The sequence below is a fragment of the Salmo trutta genome, chromosome 21, assembly GCF_901001165.1.
Source record: "Salmo trutta chromosome 21, fSalTru1.1, whole genome shotgun sequence".
Classification (NCBI taxonomy): domain Eukaryota; kingdom Metazoa; phylum Chordata; class Actinopteri; order Salmoniformes; family Salmonidae; genus Salmo; species Salmo trutta.
The window spans coordinates 38,664,401-38,685,312 of NC_042977.1; the positions used below are offsets into that span (position 1 = coordinate 38,664,401).

A 20,912-nucleotide genomic window follows, 5' to 3' on the forward strand; every position below is an offset into this window, starting at 1 on the left:
AGCTCTCTCCTCCCTCTCACAGCTCTCTCCTCACCCCCACAGATCTCTCCTCACAGCTCTCTCCTCACCCCCGCAGCTCTCTCCTCACCCTCGCAGCTCTCTCCTCACAGTTCTCTCCTCACCCTCACATCTCTCTGCTCACCCTCACAGCTCTCTCCTCACCCTCACAGCTCTCTCCTCACCCCCACAGCTCTTTCCTCACCCTCACAGCTCTCTCCTCACTCTCACAGCTCTCTGCTCACCCACACAGCTCTCTCCTCACCCTCACAGCTCTCTCCTCACTCTCACAGCTCTCTCCTCACCCACACAGCTATCTCCTCACCCTCACAGCTCCCTGCTGACCCTCACTGCTCTCTCCTCACCCTGACAGTGTTCTGTATGAATATAAACAACATAGCTAACCCTACTTGACTTCCTGTGACAATAACTAGGAAGAGGAACATGGTTGTGTGTGATTTAACAGTGTGAAAGAACAAACAGAACACACAACAGAGAAACCTCCATCGCCTGGGGTCCTCCTCCATTTTGCTACATCAACATGTTCTCCATACTCAGTTCCATATGTATGAATCTGAGATACGTTAGGGGGAGTTGCTTCATATTGGGGTAATGATTGGTCCCTACCAATGTAGTGGAAGAATGAAGGGTTGAATGAAAGACAGAAGTGAACAGAAAGGATGATAGAGAGAAGCAGGTATATATGAGATGGGGAAGAAGCAGAGTGATGGTTAATAGAGAGACGTATGGAGGTATAGCAATGGAACGATCCACTAAAAAGATAGAGGGAGGAATGAAAGAATTGGAAGAGGTAAGGATAGAGAGAAAATCAAATAGTACAAAAAGAGAAGAAGAGGGTGGTGGGGGTAGATAGCTACTCCCCACACCTCCAAGCTACTCCCTTCCTTCCTCTCTCCCTTCCTCCGTGCCTCCCTACCACTCATAACCGTAGCGTGAAATGACCCCCTGCCTCCTAATAATGCTGTATACAGAGCAATCAATAGCACCTCCGCAGTGGAACAAGTTAAAGTCTCAGTACACATAAATGAAGGCAGCTGGTATTGTCATGGCTGACCTTCTCAGGCGTGGGTCACCTATTGATTATACCAGCAGGGAGGATATACACCCACACACTGATTTATACTGCTGCATACAGGGTGAAGGGCTGTGTCTAAATGGTACCCTATTGCCCATATAGTAGTGAACTACGCAGAGCCTTATGTGGGATGTTGCTGCTCAGAGACTGGTGTTGTGCTCAGTGTGCTGTATTTTACTCAGTGAGTTTAAAGATTCAATTTGTAACATTACAACTGTGAAGAGTGTCTGTGTTATCTCCACACTATGAGATTACCCACCTCTCTCCTTCTCTTTCTGTCTCACTCCTCTCACTCTGATCTCTCTCTATCCCTCTCTCTCTCTCTCTTTCTCCCTCCCTCCCCCCTCGCTCTCTCTCTCTCTCTCTCTCTCTCTCGCTGCTGCTCTCACTCACTCACTCACTCGCTCACTCTCTCTCCCTCTCTCTCCCTCTCTCTCTCTCTCTCTCCCCTCCTTCCTCCCCCCCTCTCTCTCTCTCTCTCTCTCTCTCTCTATCCCTCTCTATCCCTCTCTCTCTCTATCCCCCTCTCTCCCTCCCTCCCTCCCTACCCTCCCTCCCTCCCTCCCTCCCTCCCTCTATCCCTCTCTCCTCTCTCTCTCTCCCTCCCTGCCCCCCCCTCTCTCTCTCTCTCTCTCTCTCTCCTCCTCTCCCTCCCTCCCCCTCCCCCCTCTCTCTCTCTCTCTCCTCCCTCCCTCCCCCCCTCTCTCTCTCTCTACTCTCTCTCCTCTCCCTCTCCCTCCCTCTCTCTCTCTCTCTCTCTCTCTCTCTCTCTCTCTCTCTATCTCTCTCTCTCTCTCTCTCTCTCTCTCTCTCTCTCTCTCTGCAGATGACTCGTCCCATCCAAGTGAAACCAGCTGACAGTGAGTGTCGTGGAGGTACTTCTTTTTTATTTTCACAATCTCTCTCTCGTTCTCTGTTATAACATGAGCTTCCATTTCCGTCTCTGTCCCTTTCATGTTCCATCTTTGTAGCTTATTCTTATTCTTACTCCTTCTCTTTCTCATTCTAGCCTGGCATTGGTATTCCTATGAATGTGTGTGTGTGTGTGTGTGTGTATGTGTGTGTGTGTGTGTGTGTGTGTGTGTGTGTGTGGGGGGGGTGTGGGTGTGTGGGTGCATGAGTGAGTGCGTGCGTGTGCGTGCGTGTGTGTGTGTGCGTGTGTGTGTGTGTGGGGGTGGGGGGGGTGCATGAGTGGGTGCGTGCGTGTGTGTGTGTGTGGGGGGGGGGTGTGGGTGTGTGTGTGTGGGTGCATGAGTGGGTGCGTGCGTGTGCGTGCGTGTGTGTGTGTTGTCAGGAGGCAGGGTGTAAATGTTTTCTAACCCAGTCCACCGCATCAGCTGATAATAGTGTCTCTGCTGTTCTTGGCCCCTGCCCAACAGTCGATTTTCTGCCCCAGTTTCACTTACAGCAGGCCTCTCTTCTGTTCAGTGTGTGCATGTGTGTGTATATAGAAAAAAAATGATATATATCCAAACATACAGTACACTTTGTCCTATACCTCTCTCTGTAATCTATCCGTGAATTGTACATATTCGTTCTAAAGAAACCACCACAGGGATGTTGTTGACATATAGAATGGTCCTGCTGCAGTCATTAGTGGTCTCTGTGGATGGCCTGGCACTTTATTACAGCCATAAAACAAACCCTCATTTTCTATTCCTATTGATTCCTGTCTCTGTTCTGTGTTCACCCCCACCACACAATGATATGTAGTCCAGGCCCTGTATCTATTCACAAAGTGTCTCAGCATAGGAGTGCTGATCTAGACACTTTGTGAATACGGGCCCTGGAGTGAATGAAACACATTTTCTATGCTAACCTGATTCAGATCTGCATCTGTATATTTATACGTTTGCCATAACAAAGACAGTTAGAGCACTAGATTGTTAGAAGATGATAGAAACACCAGCAGAACACAGAACGCAGCTCCACAGCCTATCAGAGCCCAGAGACAGGTTGTCAGGGGCAACAGTTGCTTCCCCCATGATTTTGCATTATACTTACTTAACCCTTATTTTACCAGTTAAGTTGACTGAGAAAACGTTCTCATTTACAGCAACAACCTGGGGAATAGTTACTTGGACGCTGGGGATGATTAGGTGGCCATAATGGTATGAGGGCCAGATTTTAACATTTCCATAGCATATAAATCCTATTTGGAAATAAACACACACTTACACATGCACGCATGCATGCACGCAACACACACACACACAAATATATATACTTATAAACAATGTGGCTTAGGATCGAGAAGCTTCAGGAAAGGATTTATGCAGAGAGCAGTCCTAAATCAATCAGCTAGCTAATTAACTATGCCTCCAACAAGCCCTTTAAACTGTCATTGCTATCCAGACCTGGGCTCTCCAACCTTGTTCCCGGAGTGTGACCCTCCTGTAGGTTGTCAATCCAACCCCAGTTGTAACTAACCTGGTTTAGTTTATTAACCAGCAAAACATTTTTATCAGGTGCACTAGATTAGGGTTGGAGAGAAAAAGTACAGGATGGTAGCTCTCCAGGAACAGGGTTGGAGTGTAAACCTACAGGATGGTAGCTCTCCAGGAACAGGGTTGGAGTGAAAACCTACAGGATGGTAGCTCTCCAGGAACAGGGTTGGAGTGAAAACCTACAGGATGGTAGCTCTCCAGGAACAGGGTTGGAGAGAGAACCTACAGGAGGGTAGCTCTCCAGGAACAGGGTTGGAGAGAGAACCTACAGGAGGGTAGCTCTCCAGGAACAGGGTTGGAGTGAAAACCTACAGGATGGTAGCTCTCCAGGAACAGGGTTGGAGTGAAACCTACAGGATGGTAGCTCTCCAGGAACAGGGTTGGAGTGAAAACCTACAGGATGGTAGCTCTCCAGGAACAGGGTTGGAGTGAAAACCTACAGGATGGTAGCTCTCCAGGAACAGGGTTGGAGTGAAAACCTACAGGATGGTAGCTCTCCAGGAACAGGGTTGGAGAGAGAACCTACAGGATGGTAGCTCTCCAGGAACAGGGTTGGAGTGAAACCTACAGGATGGTAGCTCTCCAGGAACAGGGTTGGAGTGAAAACCTACAGGATGGTAGCTCTCCAGGAACAGGGTTGGAGTGTAAACCTACAGGATGGTAGCTCTCAAGGAAATGGTTGGAGAGAGAACCTACAGGATGGTAGCTCTCCAGGAACAGGGTTGGAGTGTAAACCTACAGGATGGTAGCTCTCCAGGAACAGGGTTGGAGTGAAACCTACAGGATGGTAGCTCTCCAGGAACAGGGTTGGAGTGAAAACCTACAGGATGGTAGCTCTCCAGGAACAGGGTTGGAGTGTAAACCTACAGGATGGTAGCTCTCAAGGAAATGGTTGGAGAGCCCAGAGGGGTACACTATGTCTGAAGTTACACCTGCTCAGTTATCTTCACATTCCAGCTCAAGCTTCATCCGTACTACGACAGTGGATATTGCTCGTCCGCCTGCCGCTAACTCTAGCAGGCTTGAAACTGTGCGTGCATGTCGCACATGGCTATTCGTACACCAGACTCTTCATTGAGACAATGCTGAAACATCAATCCACGGGTGAGTCGGTGCCACATTTTCATCTGTGCCAAAATCAAAATGAAAGACAAGTTATCTTGCTAATTCAGCAGGCTATGATGTGAAATGGCTTGTTGAAGTGCTGTCTTTATTTTATTAGTTATTGTTAATGTCGTCTTTGGTGTGCTTATCAATGCACAAACAGCTTTTTCCCTCCTATCACAAGAATGTATTGTATTAACTTATACACAAGTTTTACTGTGTGTGACGTTTCAAATGCATTCTGTCCTTACTAAATGTGATAGGTGTTTTAACATACAATTTTGTTACACACAAAAAAAATCTGTCGTCTTCCTCAAATGAAGGGGATGATGATGAAATCTTTGCGAGAGGGAATCTTGGAGGGAGTTGACCAAAGTTACCTCGCTAACTCCTCAATCCACATATGTAGTATATGGCTCTGGTCTAGACACTGTTATACCTATACTCTCTCTCTCTCTCTCTCTCTCTCTCTCTCTCTCGGTCTCGCTCTCGCTCTCGCTCTCGCTCTCGCTCTCGCTCTCTCTCTCAATTCAATTTAATGGATTTATTGGCATGGGACACATATGTTAACATTGCCAAAGCAAGTGAAGTAGATAATACAATTTTTTGAAAAAAACAATTACATTTAACAGTAAACATTACACTCACATAAGTTCCAAAAGAATAAAGACATTTCAAATGTCATATTATCAGCAAATAGCTACAAAATACATAAGGGAAAATAAATAAACATAAATATGGGTTGTATTTACAATGGTGTTTGTTCTTCACTGGTTGACCTTTTCTTGTGGCAACAGGTCACAAATATTGCTGCTGTGATGGCACACTGTGGTATTTCACCCAATAGATATGAGAGTTTATCAAAATTGGGTTTGTTTTCGAATTCTTTGTGGATCTGTGTAATCTGAGGGAAATATGTGTCTCTAATATGGTCATACATTTGGCAGGAGATTAGGAAGTGCAGCTTAGTTTCCACTTCATTTTGTGGGCAGTGTGCACAAAGCCTGTCTTCTTTTGAGAGCCAGGTCTGCCTACGGCGGCCTTTCTCAATAGCAAGGCTATGCTCACTGAGTCTGTACATAGTCAAAGCTTTCCTTAAGTTTGGGTCAGTCTCAGTGGTCAAGTATTCTGCCACTGTGTACTCTCTGTTTAGGGCCAAATAGCATTCTAGTTTGCCCAGTTATTTTGTAAATTATCTTTTTGTTTTCTCATGATTTGGTTGGGTCTAATTGTGTTGCTGTCCTGGGGCTCTGTGAAGTCTGTTTGTGTTTGTGAACAGAGACCCAGGACCAGCTTGCTTAGGGGGCTCTTCTCCAGGTTCATTTCTATGTAGGTGATGGCTTTGTTATGGAAGGTTTGGGAATCGCCTCCTTTTAGGTGGTTGTGGAATTTAACGTCTCTTTTCTGAATTTTTATAATTAGTGGGTATCGGCGTAATTCTGCTCTGCATGCATTATTTGGTGTGTTATGTTGTACACAGAGAATATTTTTGCAGAATTCTCTCACTCTATCTCCCTCGCCTTGGTCTCTCTATTTCTCTCTCCCTCCATCGCTCTCTCTCTGTCTCCCTCCTGCTTTCTCTCCCCCTCCCTCCCTCCCTCCCTCCCTCCCTCTGTCCTTTTCTCTCTCTCTCCCTCCATCCAACAGTTATCCAGTATGACAACATAACTTCTTCTCTCCCAAACAGGAGAGGCGATTCTGGCTCAGAGGGGCCTTGTGAATCCCACCATACATGAGTACACACAAAAGAACATTCGCAAGCTCACACACAAACACACATACACACACTCTCTACTGGGCCAAATCGAGTGGATGACATAATTGTAGCCTGAACTTCATCATGCATGTGAACACATGGACACACACAAACATGGACACACACACACATGGACACACACACACATGGCTCTAGGAATATGTGTGTGTGTGTGTGTGTGTGTGTGTGTGTGTGTGTGTGTGTGTGTGTGTGTGTGTGTGTGTGTGTGTGTGTGTGTGTATTCATGCATGTGTTTGTGTGTGTACAGTTGAAGTCGGAAGTTAACGTACACCTTAGCCGAATACATTTTAACTCAGTTTTTCACAATTCCTGACATTTAATCCAAACAAAAATTCCCTGTTTTAGGTCAGTTAGGATCACCACTTTATTTTAAGAATGTGAAATGTCAGAATAATAGTAGAAAGAAGGATTTATTTCAGCTTTAATTTCTTTCATCACATTCCCAGTGGGTCAGAAGTTTACATACACTCAATTAGTATTTGGTAGCATTGCCTTTAAATTGTTTAACTATGGTCAAACGTTTCGGGTAGCCTTCCACAAGCTTCCCACAAGAAGTTGGGTGAATTTTGGCCCATTCCTCCTGACAGAGCTGGTGTAACTGAGTCAGGTTTGTAGGCCTCCTTGCTCGCACATGCTTTTTCAGTTCTGCCCACAAATTTTCTATAGGATTGAGGTCAGGGTTTTAAAAATTAATCTCTCCAGAAATAAGTCTCTCACTGTTGCCGCCTGTTATAGACCCCCCCCCCCCCCTCAGCTCCGAGCTGTGCCCTGGACACCATATGTGAGTTGACTGCCCCCCATCTATCTTCAGAGTTCGTTCTGTTAGGTGACCTAAACTGGGATATGGTTAATACCCCGGCAGTCCTACAATCTAAGCGAGATGCCCTCAATCTCACACAAATTATCAGGGAACCCACCAGGTAAAACCCTAAATCCTTAAACATGGGCACCCTCATAGATATTATCCTGACCAACTTGCCCTCCAAATACACCTCTGCTGTTTTCAATCAGGATCTCAGCGATCACTGCCTCATTGCCTGCATCCACTATGGGTCCGCGGTCAAACGAGCACCCCTCATCACTGTCAAACGCTCCCTAAACATTTCTGCTAGCAGGCCTTTCTAATTGACCTGGCCTTGGTATCCTGGAAGGATATTGACCTCATCCCATCAGTAGAGGATGCCTGGTCGTTCTTTAAAAGTAATTTCCTCACCATCTTAAATAAGCATGCCCCTTTCAAAAAATGTAGAACTAAGAACAGATATAGCCCTTGGTTCACTCCAGACCTGACTGCCCTCGACCAGTACAAAAACTTCCTGTGGCGGACTGCACTAGCATCCAATAGTCCCCGCGATAAGCAACTTTTCAGGGAAGTCAGGAACCAATACACACAGTCAGTTAGGAAAGCAAAGGCTAGCTTTTTCAAACAGAAATGTGCATCCTGTAGCTCTAACTCCAAAAAGTTTTGGGACACTGTAAAGTCAATGGAGAACAAGAGCACCTCCTCCCAGCTGCCCACTGCACTAAGGCTAGGAAACACTGTCACCACCGATAAATCCACGATAATCAAGAATTTCAATAAGCATTTCTCTACGGCAGGCCATGCATTCCTCCTGGGTACCCCAACCCCGGCCAACAGCTCCGCACCCCCGCAGCTACTTGCCCAAGCCTCCCCAGCTTCTCCTTCACCCAAATCCAGATAGCAGATGTTCTGAAAGAGCTGCAAAACCTGGACCTGTACAACTCAGCTGGGCTAGACAATCTGGACCCTCTCTTTCTAAAATTACCCGCCGCCATTGTTGCAACCCCTATTACCAGTCTGTTCAACCTCTCCTTCATATCGTCTGAGATCCATAAAGATTGGAAAGCTCCCGTGGTCATCCCTTTCTTCCAAGGGGTGTGACACTCTAGACCCAAACTGTTACAGACTTATATCCATCCTGCCCTGTCCTTCTAAAGTTTTCGAAAGCCAAGTTAACAGATCACTGACCATTTCGAATCCCACCGTACCTTCTCTCCGCTGTGCAATCCGTTTTCCGAGCTGGTCACGCGTGCACCTCAGCCACGCTCAAGGTACTAAACAGTATCACAACTAACATCGATAAAAGACAGTACTGTGCAGCCGTCTTCATCAACCTGGCCAAGGCTTTCGACTCTGTCAATCACTGTGTTCTTACAGGCAGACTCAACTGCCTTGGTTTCTCAAATGACTGCCTTGACTGGTTCACCAACTACTTCTAAGATAGAGATCAGTGTGTGAAATATGAGGGCCTGTTGTCCGGTCCTCTGGCAGTATCTATGTGGGTACAACAGGGTTCAATTCTCGGGCCGACTCTTTTCTCTGTAGATATCAACGATGGCGCTCATGCTGCAGGTGATTCCCTGATCCACCTCTATGGAGACGACACCATTCTGTATACATCTGGCCCTTCTTTGGACACTCTGTTAACAAACCTCCAAACGAGCTTCAATGCCATACAACACTCCTTCCGTGGCCTCAAACTGCTCTTAAACGCTAGTAAAACTAAATGCAGGCTTTTCAACCGATCGCTGCCCACACCTGCCCACCCGACTAGCATCACTAATCTGGACGGTTCTGACTTAGAATATGTGGACAACTACAAATATATAGGTGTCTGGCTAGACTGTAAACTTTCCTTCCAGATTAATATTAAACATCTCCAATCCAAAATTAAATCTAGAATTGGCTTCCTATTTCGCAACAAAGCCTCCTTCACTCACGCCGCCAAACATACCCTTGTAAAACTGACTATCTTACTGATACTCGACTTTGGCGATGTCATTTACAAAATAGCCTCCAACACTAAACTCAGCAAACTGGATGCAGTCTATCACAGTGCCATCTGTTTTGTCAACAAAGCCCCATATACCAACCACCACTGTGACCTGTATGCTCTCGTCGGCTGGCCATCTCTACATATTCGTCACCAGACCCACTGGCTCCAGGTCATCTATAAGTGTATGCTAGGTAAAGCTCCGCCTTATCTCAGCTCACTGGTCACAATAACAACACCCACCCGTAGCTCGTGCTCCAGCAGGTATATCTCACTGGTCATCCCCAAAGCCAGCACCTCCTTTGGCCACCTTTCCTTCCAGTTCTCTGCTGCCAATGACTGAAACGAATCGCAAAAATCGCTGAAGTTGGAGACTTGTATCTCCCTCACTAACTTTAAACATCAGCTATCTGAGCAGCTAAGCGATCGCTGCAGCTGTACATAGCCCATCTGTAAATAGCACATCCAATCTACCTACCCTCATCCCCATATTGTTTTTATTGACAATCTTTGCTCTTTTGCACACCAGTATTTCTACTTGCACATCATCATCTGCACATCTATCACTCCAGTGTTAATTTGCTGAAATTGTAATTACTTCGCTACTATGGCCTTACTATGGCCTCCTCACGCCATTTGCACACACTGTATATAGACTTTCTTTTTATTTCTATTGTGCTATTGACTGTACGCTTGTTTATTCCATGTGTAACTCTGTGTTGTTGTTTGTGTCGCACTCCTTTGCTTTGTCTTGGCCAGGTCGCAGTTGTAAATGAGAACTTGTTCTCAACTGGCCTACCTCGTTAAATAAAGGTCAAACAATTTTTTTTTTAAACGGTTTGTGATGGCTACTCCAATACCTTGACTTTGTTGTCCTTAAGCCATTTTGCCACAGCTTTGGAAGAATGCTTGGGGTCATTGTCCATTTGGAAGACCCATTTGCGACCAAGCTTTAACTTCCTGACTGATGTCTTGAGATGTTGCTTCAATATATCCACATAATTTTCTATCTTCATGATACCATCTATTTTGTGAAGTGCACCAGTCCCTCCTGCAGCAAAGCACCCCCACAACATGATGCTGCCACATCGTGCTTCACGGTTAGGATGGTGTTCTTCGTCTTGCAAGCATTCCCCTTTTTCCTCCAAACATAACGATAGTCATTATGGCCAAACTGTTCTATTTTTGTTTCATCAGACCAGAGGACATTTCTCCAAAAAGTATCATCTTTGTCCCCATGTGCAGTTGCAAAATGTAGTCTGGCTTTTTTATGGTGATTTTGGAGCAGTGGCTTCTTCCTTCCTGAGCGGCCTTTCAGGTTATGTCGATATAAGACTCGTTTTACTGTGAATATAGATACTTTTGTACTTGTTTCTTCCAGCATCTTCACAAGGTCCTTTGCTGATGTTCTGGGATTGATTTGCAGTTTTCGCACCACAGTAGATTAATCTCTAGGAGGCAGAACGTGTCTCCTTCCTGAGCAGTATGACGGCTGCATGATCCCATGGTGTTTATACTTACGTACTATTGTTTGTACTGATTAACATGGTACCTTCAGGCGTTTGGAAATTGCTCCCAAGGATGAACCAGACTTGTGGATGTCTACAATTTTTATTTTCTGAGGTCTTAGCTGATTTCTTTTGATTTTCCCATGATGTCAAGCAAAGAGGCACTGAGTTTGAAGGTAGGCCTTGAAAAACATCCACAGGTACACCTCCAATTGACTCAAATGATGTCAATTAGCAATCAGAACTTCAATCAGAACTTCTAAAGCGATGACATCTTTTTTGGGAATTTTCCAAGCTGTTTAAAGACACAGTCAACTTAGTGAATGTAAACTTCTGTCACGACTTCTACCGAAGTCGATGCCCCTCCTTGTTCGGGTGGTGTTCGGCGGTCAACGTTGCCGGTCTTCTAGCCATCATTGATCAGTTTTCCATTTTCCATTGGTTTTGTCTTGTCTTCATACACACCTGGTTCCAATTACATTCATTACATGTTGTGTATTTAACCCTATTTTTTTCCCCTCATGTCCTTGTCAGTGATTGTTTGTATGTTATGTACTCGTGTATTTTGTATCAGTGTGCGACGGGTTATTTTTACCCATGTTATTTTTGTACGTTAGTTTTGGAGTTCGTTTTTTTGTTAATAAAACTACTCCAGTTTAACCAAGTTGCTTTCTCCTGCACCTGACTTCCCTGCCACCTACACACATGATTATGACAGAATCACTGACCAAAATATTGAAGTCAGCAGGAGAAGATATTTCGGGAGGGAGGTGGAGGAGCGCATCCAGGAGAATACGGAGAAACTACACCATCTCTTCGCCACTATGGATCGTGTTGTCCAGAATATGGACCGCTGGGAGAGACAGGGAGTTCTTCCAGCGCCTCCACCAGCCCAACCGGGGTCTATCCGGAGCACCCCTATTCAACCCAAACCCGGTGGCATCCATCTAGCCATGCCTCAGGGGTAAGACGGAAGTGCTGCGAAGTGCCAGGGTTTCCTACTCCAATTGGACCTTTATCTGGCCAAGGTCCACCCAGTTCCAACTGACCCGACCATTAGGGTCAAGGTTGATCAGGGAGGCCACAGCTCCTTTGAGTATGGTGACGAAGGGGGGTCACAAGGAAAAAATGAGTATTTTCCTTATTGACACTCCTGCGTATCCCATGGTACTGGGCCTACCTTGGTTAATTAGTCGTAACCCCACTTTTTCTTGGCCACAGAGGGCTCTCACGGGGTGTGCTCAGGTAGGTGCTACTACGGTGGAAAGTCCAGACCAGGTCTCCACCGTGCGCATTCCCCCCGAATATGCCGATTTGACTCAATTACCACCCCATCGACAGGGGGATTGTGCAATAAATCTCATGGTAGACGCTGCACTTCCCAAGAGTCACGTGTTATCGCCTGTCGCAAGCGGAGATGGTTGCTATGGAGACATATATCTCCGAATCCCTGTGTCAGGGGTACATTAGGTCCTCCATTTCACCCGTCTCCTCGAGTTTCATTTTTGTGAAGAAGAAGGATGGAGGTCTGCGCCCATGCATTGATTATTGAGGTCTTAATAAAATCACGGTGGGGTACAGTTACCCTCTACCTCTGATCGCCACGGCGATTGAGTTAATGCACAGGGCTCGCTTCTTCACTAAATTGGATCTCAGGAGTGCGTACAACCTGGTGCGTATCCGAAAGGGAGACGAGTGGAAGACAGCATTTAGTACCACCTCAGGGCATTATGAGTACCTCGTCATGCCGTACGGGTTGAAGAATGCTCCATCAATCTTCCAATCTTTTGTAGACGAGATTTTCAGGGACCTGCACGGTCAGGGTGTAGTGGTATATATCGATGACATTCTGATATATTCCGTTACACGTGCCGAGCATGTGTCCCTGGTGCGCAGAGTGCTTGGTCACCTGTTGGAGCATGACCTGTAAGTCAAGGCTGAGAAATGCCTGTTCTTTCAACAGTCCATCTCCTTCTTGGGGTATCGCCTATCTACGTCAGGAGTGGAGATGGAGAGTGATCGCATTGCAGCCGTGCGTAATTGGCCGACTCCAACCACGATGAAGGAGGTGCAGCGATTGTTAGGGTTTGCCAATTACTACCGGAGGTTTATCCTGGGTTTTGGTCAGGTAGCAGCCCCCATTACCTCACTGCTGAAGGGGGGTCCGGTGCGTTTGTAGTGGTCGGATGGGGCGAACAGGGCTTTTAGGAAACTGAAGGCTCTGTTTACCTCGGTTCCTGTGTTGGCTCATCTGGATCCGTCTTTGCAATTCATAGTGGAGGTGGACGCGTCTGAGGCTGGGATAGGAGCTGTGCTTTCTCAGCACTCGGGTACGCCACCTAAGCTCCGCCCCTGTGCCTTCTTCTCTAAGAAGCTGAGCTCGGTGGAGCGAAACTATGATGTGGGGGACCGGGAGCTGTTGGCTGTCATCAAGGCTTTGAAGGCGTGGAGACATTGGCTTGAGGGGGCTAAACACCCTTTTCTCATCTGGACTGACCACCGCAATCTGGAGTACATCGGGGCAGCGAGGAGACTGAACCCTCGCCAGGCAAGGTGGGCCATGTTTTTCACCCGTTTTGTTTTCACACTTTCTTACAGACCAGGTTCCCAGAACGTGAAGGCAGACGCACTGTCCCGGCTGTATGACACAGAGGAGCGGCCCATGGATCCCACTCCCATAATCCCAGCCTCTTGTTTAGGTGGCACCGGTGGTGTGGGAGCTGGACGCGGACATTGAGCGGGCATCACGTACAGAGCCCGTTCCCCCTCAGTGTCCAGCTGGGCATCTGTACGTTCCGTCTGCTGTCCGCGACAGATTGATATACTGGGCTCACACGTCACCCTCCTCTGATCATCCTGGGATTGGTCGGACGATGCAATGTCTTAGTGGGAGGTACTGGTGGCCCACTTTAGCTAAGGACGTGAGGGTTTATGTTTCCTCCTTCTCAGTGTGCACCCAGTGCAAGGCTCCTCGACACCTACCCAGAGGTAAGTTACAAACCTTACCCGTTCCACAACAGCCTTTGTCGCACTTGTTGGTGGATTTCATAACCGATCTTCCACCTTCACAAGGTAACACCACGATCCTAGTTGTTGTGGATCGTTTTTCTAAGTCCTGTCATCTCCTCCCTTTGCCCGGTCTCCCTACGGCCCTACAAACTGCGGAGGCTCTGTTTACACACGTCTTCCGGCACTACGGGGTGCCTGAGGATATAGTGTCTGATCTGGGTCCCCAGTTCACGGATCTGGAAGGCGTTCATGGAACGTCAGCCTTACCTCGGGTTTTCACCCTGAGAGTAACGGGCAGGTGGAGAGAGTTAACCAGGATGTGGGCAGGTTTCTGAGGTCTTATTGCCAGGACCGGCCGGGGGAGTGGGCGGCCTGCCCACGGCCTGCCTGCGGCCTGCCCTCCGCCTGCCCTGCCGGAAGCTGAGTCCGTGGTTTGTGGGGCCGTTTAAAGTCCTGAGGAGAGTGAACGAGGTATGTTATAGGTTAAATCTTCCCCCCCATTACCGCATTAACCCCTAGTTCCATGTGTCTCTCCTCAGGCCGGTGGTGGCTGGCCTGCTCCAGGAGGCTGAGGTGCGGGAGGTTCCTCCGCCCCCTCTGAACATTGAGGGGGCCCCGGTGTACTCCGTTCGATCCATCCTGGATTCAAGACGTCGGGCGAGGGGCCTTCAGTACCTTGTGGACTGGGAGGGGTACGGTCCAGAGGAGAGATGCTGGGTTCCGGTGGAGGATGTGTTAGATCCTTCCCTGCTGCGAGAGTTCCATCGTCTCCATCCGGGTCGCGATGCGCCTCGTCCTCCGGGTCGTCCCCGAGGCCGGTGTCGAGCATCAGGGGGGGTACTGTCACGACTTCTGCCGAAGTCGATGCCCCTCCTTGTTTGGGTGGTGCTCGGCGGTCGACGTCGCCGGTCTTCTAGCCATCATTGATCAGCTTTTCATTTTCCGTTGGTTTTGTCTTGTCTTCATACACACGTGGTTCCAATTACATTCATTACATGTTGTGTATTTAACCCTCTGTTTTCCCCTCATGTCCTTGTCAGTGATTGTTTGTATGTTATGTAGTCGTGTATTTTGCATCGGTGAGCGATGGATTATTTTTACCCATGTTATTTTTGTACGTTGGTTTTGGAGTTTGTTTTTTTGTTAATAAAACTACTCCAGTTAAAACCTCTCTGGGAAATGTGGGACGCTAGCGTCCCACCCGCGGGACACACTATTCAACAGCCAGTGAAATAGCAGGGCGGCAAATTCAAAACAACAAAAATCTCATAATTCAAATTTCTCAAACATACAACTATTATATCCCATTTTACCGATACACTTCTCGTTAATCCAACCACATTGTTCGATTTCAAAAAGGCTTTACGGCGAAAGCATAACATTAGATTATGTTAGGACAGTGCCGAGACAAGAAAAACCACACAGCCATTTTCCAAGCAAGGAGAGGCATCACAAAAACCAGAAATACAGCTAAAATTAATCACTAACCTTTGATGATCTTCATCAGATGGTACTCATATGACTTCATGTTACACAATACATGTATGTTTTGCTCGATAAAGTTCATATTTCTATCCAAAAACCCCATTTTACATTGGCGTGTAATGTTCAGAAATGTTTTGCCTCCCAAAACTTCCTGTGAATGAGCACATCAATTTACTGAAATACTCATCATAAACGTTAATAAAATATTAAACTGTTATTCAAAGAATTATCGATACACTTCTCCTTAATGCAACCGCTGTGTCAGATTTCAAAAAAACTTCACAGCGAAAGCACACATTGCAATAATCTGAGTACAGCGCTCAGACAACAACAACAAGCAATACAGATACCCGCCATTTTGGAGTCAACTAAAATCAGAAATAGCATTATAAATATTCACTTACCTTTGATGATCTTCATCAGAATGCACTCCCAGGTATCCCAGTTCCACAATAAATGTTTGTTCTGTTCGATAAAGTCCATAGTTTATGTTCAAATACCTCCTTTTTGTTCACGCGTTTAGTCCACTACTCCAAATGTAGGAAGTGCGCACAAAATGTCACGACGAAAAGTAAAAAAAAAAGTTATATTTACCTTCATAGAAACATGTCAAACAATGTATAGCATCAATCTTTAGGATGTTTTTATCATAAATCTTCAACCGGACAATTCCAATGTCTTCAGAAATGAAAAGGAACACAGCTAACTCTCACGGGAGCGTGCGCCACTGAACTCATGTCCTTCTCTCAGTCATCTGACTCCAGGACTTCTTATTCTCTCCCCAGTCACAGTAGAAGCATGAAACAACATTCTAAAGACTGTTGACATCTAGTGGAAGCCTTAGTAAGTGCAAAATGACCCCACAGACACTGTATACTGGATAGGGAATCACTTGAAAAACTACACACCTCAGATTTCCACACTTCCTGGTTGGATTTTTCTCAGGTCTTTGCCTGCCATATGAGTTCTGTTATACTCACAGACATCATTCAAACAGTTTCAGGGTGTTTTCTATCCAAATCTACTAATAATATGCATTTCCTACCTTCTGGGCCTGAGTAGCAGGCAGTTTAATTTGGGCACGTTATTCATCTGAGTTTTCGAATACTGCCCCCTGTCACCAAAAAGTTAACCAAGTTGGTTTCTCCTGTGCCTGACTTCCCTGCCACCTACACACACAGCTATGACAACTTCTGACCCACTGGAACTGTGATACAGTGAATTATTAGTGAAATACTATGTCTGTTTGTTAACCAGAAATTTGTGGAGTGGTTGAAAAACTAGTTTTAATGACTCCAACCTTAGTGTGTGTAAACTTCCGACTTCAACTGTATGTGCCTGCGTATGTGTGTGTGTGTGTGTGTGTGTGTGCCTGTGTGTGTGTGTGTGTGTGTGTCTGTGTGTCTGTGTGTGTGTGTTTGTGTGTGTGTGTGTGTGTGTGTGTATTCATGCATGCGTGTGTGTGTGTGTGTGTATGTGCCTGTGTGTGCCTGTGTGTGTGTGTGTGTGTGTGTGTTTGTGTGTGTGTGTGTGTATTCATGCATGCGTGTGTGTGTGTGTGTGTGTGTATGTGCCTGTGTGTGTGTGTGTGTGTGTGTGTGTGTGTGTGTGTGTGTGTGTGTGTGTGTGTGTGTGTGTGTGTGTGTGTGTGTGTGTGTGTGTGTGTGTGTAGTCTGTCTCTTCTCTCTTTACATTGAGTCCACAGTAGCACAGCTTCGGGGTAGAGAGAAGCAGAGCAGATGAATATAGGTCAGTCCACTGAGTTGCTCTCCTCTGAGCTCTGAGACTGTGATTATCTATACCTGAACACTGGAGAGACCTTGGGGAGGCAGCAGGATACATACACTCTCTAGATCAGGGGTCTCTAAAAGGTTGGTCCCAAGCTACCGGTAGCTCCCAGCCCACATATGCGTAGCTCGCCAAACAGTTCCGAAGTAGCCTACATGTGTTCCATCTAAAACTGTCATAAACAAATCTCACAAGTAACTGACATAACAAGCTCCCTGCTACTATCTAATCAGTACAACATTGACCTAATCCCACAGCTGGTTAGCTGCTATTGGCTTAAAAAGCTCAACCTAAACACAATATCTGCCAATTAATTTCCAGCAATATTGCTCCTGTCTGTCTGTGTGGTGCGCTCATTCCGTGGGAAGTCAGTTCTGTGAAGAACATGTAAAATGTCAAATTTTCATTGAGTACACACTGTGCACCCCCCTACACGTTTATATTACATATGTGGTGTTCTGGTCCACTGGACCCAAGGGTAATAAAAGTGTAGAGAAGTGTGTGTGTAGGTGAAAACAAGTGAAAATGAAACAAAAAGTTTGCTGTGTGCCTTCATTCTGTCTTCTTCCTCCCTGGGCCTGCTGTTTCAACATAGCACCAAGAAAATTGTCTGTCTGCCTGCCTGTTTTATTGAAATATTTTTTTATTTAACCTTTATTTAACTGTCTGTCTGCCTGTCTCCCGCTTTTCTCACTCTTTACCTTATGTAGTGTGTGAAACTACACATTGTCCTGCAGAAACCTGCACAATGTTATTACAATACATTATCTTGATACATTGTAAAAAATTCTGTATTTTCCCACACCCCAGCCAGGTGCAAATTGGGGGAGGGACACAACAAATAAATAGCTTTGCATGTGTGGCTCCTTTCCACAATCAATCAGTATGGCAAAAATGATCTCTGCTCAGAAAGCTAGTGTGGAAGAGGCGTCTTCCACTTTGATGAAGAATTTTCTGAATATGAGGATCATGTCTCTGTCAATTTGGAGTCTGACAGTGAGTTGGAAAAAGAGGATGAGATTGACCCTCAGCCAGCCCCAGGACCAGCACATCAGCAGCCAGGACCAGCACATCAGCAGCCAGCCCCAGGACCAGCACATCAGCAGCCAGGACCAGCACATCAGCAGCCAGCCCCAGGACCAGCACATCAGCAGCCAGGACCAGCACATCAGCAGCCAGCCCCAGGACCAGCACATCAGCAGCCAGCCCCAGGACCAGCACATCAGCAACCAGCCCCAGGACCAGCACATCAGCAGCCAGGACCAGCACATCAGCAGCCAGCCCCAGGACCAGCACATCAGCAGCCAGCCCCAGGACCAGCACATCAGCAGCCAGCCCCAGGACCAGCACATCAGCAGCCAGCCCCAGGACCAGCACATCAGCAGCCAGGACCAGCACATCAGCAGCCAGCCCCAGGACCAGCACATCAGCAGCCAGCCCCAGGACCAGCCCATCAGCAACCAGCTCATCAGCAGCCTGAAGGAGGAGAAATATGGAAGTCAAAAAATTGTGAAATTGAATGGTCTTCTTGCCCAAGGAATGAGTCACCCCGCATGGCTGCCAATGTGATAAGGATGCAACCAGGACCGACGCAGATGGTGGTTACTCATGTGCAGGACATAGTCTTCTTTTGAACTGTTCATCCCAGACACTGTCCAGAAAATCATTTTGGACTGCACTAATTTGGAGGGAAGGTGTGTTTTTGGAGAGAGATGGAAGGAGATGGACCAAACTAATTGACTTGAATACTTTGGGGTTCTTATCCTTGCTGGTGTTTTCAGATCCAATGGGGAATCCACAGAATCCCTGCGGGATGCAGAAACTGGCAGAGAACTTTTCCGTGCAACAAAATCTCTGGAAAACTTCCATATTGTTTCCAGGATTATCCGCTTCAATAACCAAGACAACAGACCAGCTCGGTGGCAGAGAGACAAGCTAGCTGCAATCAGGTCACTGTGGGACAAGTGGGTGGACCGCCTTCCCCTGTTTTACAATCCTGGGCCCAACGTTACAGTTGATGAGCAGCTTATGCCATTTACAGGCCGCTTCCCCTTCAGGCAGTACATACCATCTAAACCCAAAAAATATGGAATCAATAACTGGGCGGCCTGTGATGTTGCTTCATCATATGCGTGGAACTTGCAAGTGTATACGGGGAAGCCTGATGGAGGAGCCCCTGAGAAGAACCAAGGGATGCGGGTTGTCCTGGACGTGACACAGGGACTCCGTGGCCTCAACATCAACAGCGATAACTATTTTACTTTGCACACACTGAGACAGGAGCTCCTCAAGAGGAAGCTGACGGTGATAGTATCACATTTCAGGTAAGACTCAGATGCAGACAACGTTGAAGTAACAACAGTTTATTAATCCAACAGGGGCAGGCAAAAGACAGGTCAAGGGCAGACAGGGGTCAGTAATCCAGATAGGTGGGGCAAAGGTACAGGACGGCAGGCAGGCTCAGGGTCAGGGTAGGCAGAGGTCAGTAATCCAGATAGGTGGGGCAAAGGTACAGGACAGCCGGCAGGCTCAGGGTCAGGGCAGGCAGAAAAGGTCAAACTGGGAAAACTAGAGAACAGGAACAATCGAGAGACAGGAGCAGAGGGAAAAACGCTGGTAGGCTTGACAAAACAAAACAAACTGACAACAGACAAACAGAGAACACAGGTATAAATATACAGGGGATAATGGGGAAGATGGGCGACACCTGGAAACAGGAGACAAAGGGCTGCGAGACATGGGTTTAACCCTCCTGTTGTGTTCATTTCATGTTAATTAATTCTGTGTTCCCGATCCAAAATGAGTGCCCGATTATAGCTGATTATAAATCCATAATAATACATCTATTATCACCAAATGTTGTGTTAGATCTTTTTATCAACTTAAGTTCTTGTGAACAAGTTTTGTACTTCTATTTGCTATTCATGCCCTGTAGGCCTCACTTACCTAAGCTCACAACTCGTTTTTGAGTAAAAAAATAAGCATAATGTGTGGATTATTTTGACTATAACAAATACTCAGATTAAACATATTGTGCTATTTATCACAGACTACTTCGTGTCAAAGTTTAACAAGGACATTTGTTTTAAAACCATTTGAAATCTGAACACATTAAAGAACAACAGTAACAATAACAGTATTACTAACAGTAACAAAAACATTCAAATGTTCACAATCTTTCAATCAATGGTGGTTACATTTTGTATGTTCTCATGCACATGTTGGACAATACATGGTGGTTGTTGCATGTGCCTTGCAAATATATGCACTGCATTCATGGCACATAATGCTCATTTTGACATCTCTTGGTGCACACAGATTGCACCTCTTCTTTTTCTCTCTTCTGTCTCTGGCGGCCGTAGAGCTTGCTTCTGGCCCTTGTATATCTCTGACTAATCCAGCAGAGGATGGTGTTCGAGGAAGGTGTTGGCGCCTTTGAATGAGGGGTGCCACCATGGCTTTCCTCAACTCTTCTAGGAATAGTCTCCTCTTGAAGAATTCCCCCTGCTTCCAGCCTGGATTCACCTCCATCCACACCACAAACACCTTGTAGGCTGACACATCTAGGATGTTGAAGAACACCACCATGGGCCAACGTGCCATCATCCTCTTACAAGACTATGTGCCAGTAACCTGCAAAAGTGCAACAATCAGTAAATAAAATAATGAGTACGTACAAGTGATACTTCATGTCTTGCATAGTAACTTGAAAATAGTAACATCAAATGAATAGAATTGACTCCATATTGTTCACAAATTCAATGAGCATTTCAACTAACAACAACATGGCTTATTTTTATGGTGTAGATAAAACAATCTGGTAATAGAAAAAAAGTACATGAGACTTGAAAGATAAAAAGTAACATACCTTATCAAGGTTGTCAACTCCCCCTTTGTTCCTGTTGT

The 20,912-nt window shown here is 46.3% G+C and overlaps 1 protein-coding gene across 1 annotated transcript in view; it reads left to right on the forward strand.

Annotated features, from left to right (window-relative positions):
* Window positions 1-1,919: 1,919 nt before the first annotated feature.
* The window catches only part of celf5b (cugbp, Elav-like family member 5b), a 74,540-nt gene continuing 55,547 nt past the window's right edge, over window positions 1,920-20,912 (forward strand). Inside the window, exon 1 of the mRNA XM_029703874.1 lies at window positions 1,920-1,968. Within this exon, the coding sequence (XP_029559734.1) occupies window positions 1,920-1,968 (49 nt within the window). The remainder of the gene's footprint in view (window positions 1,969-20,912) is intronic.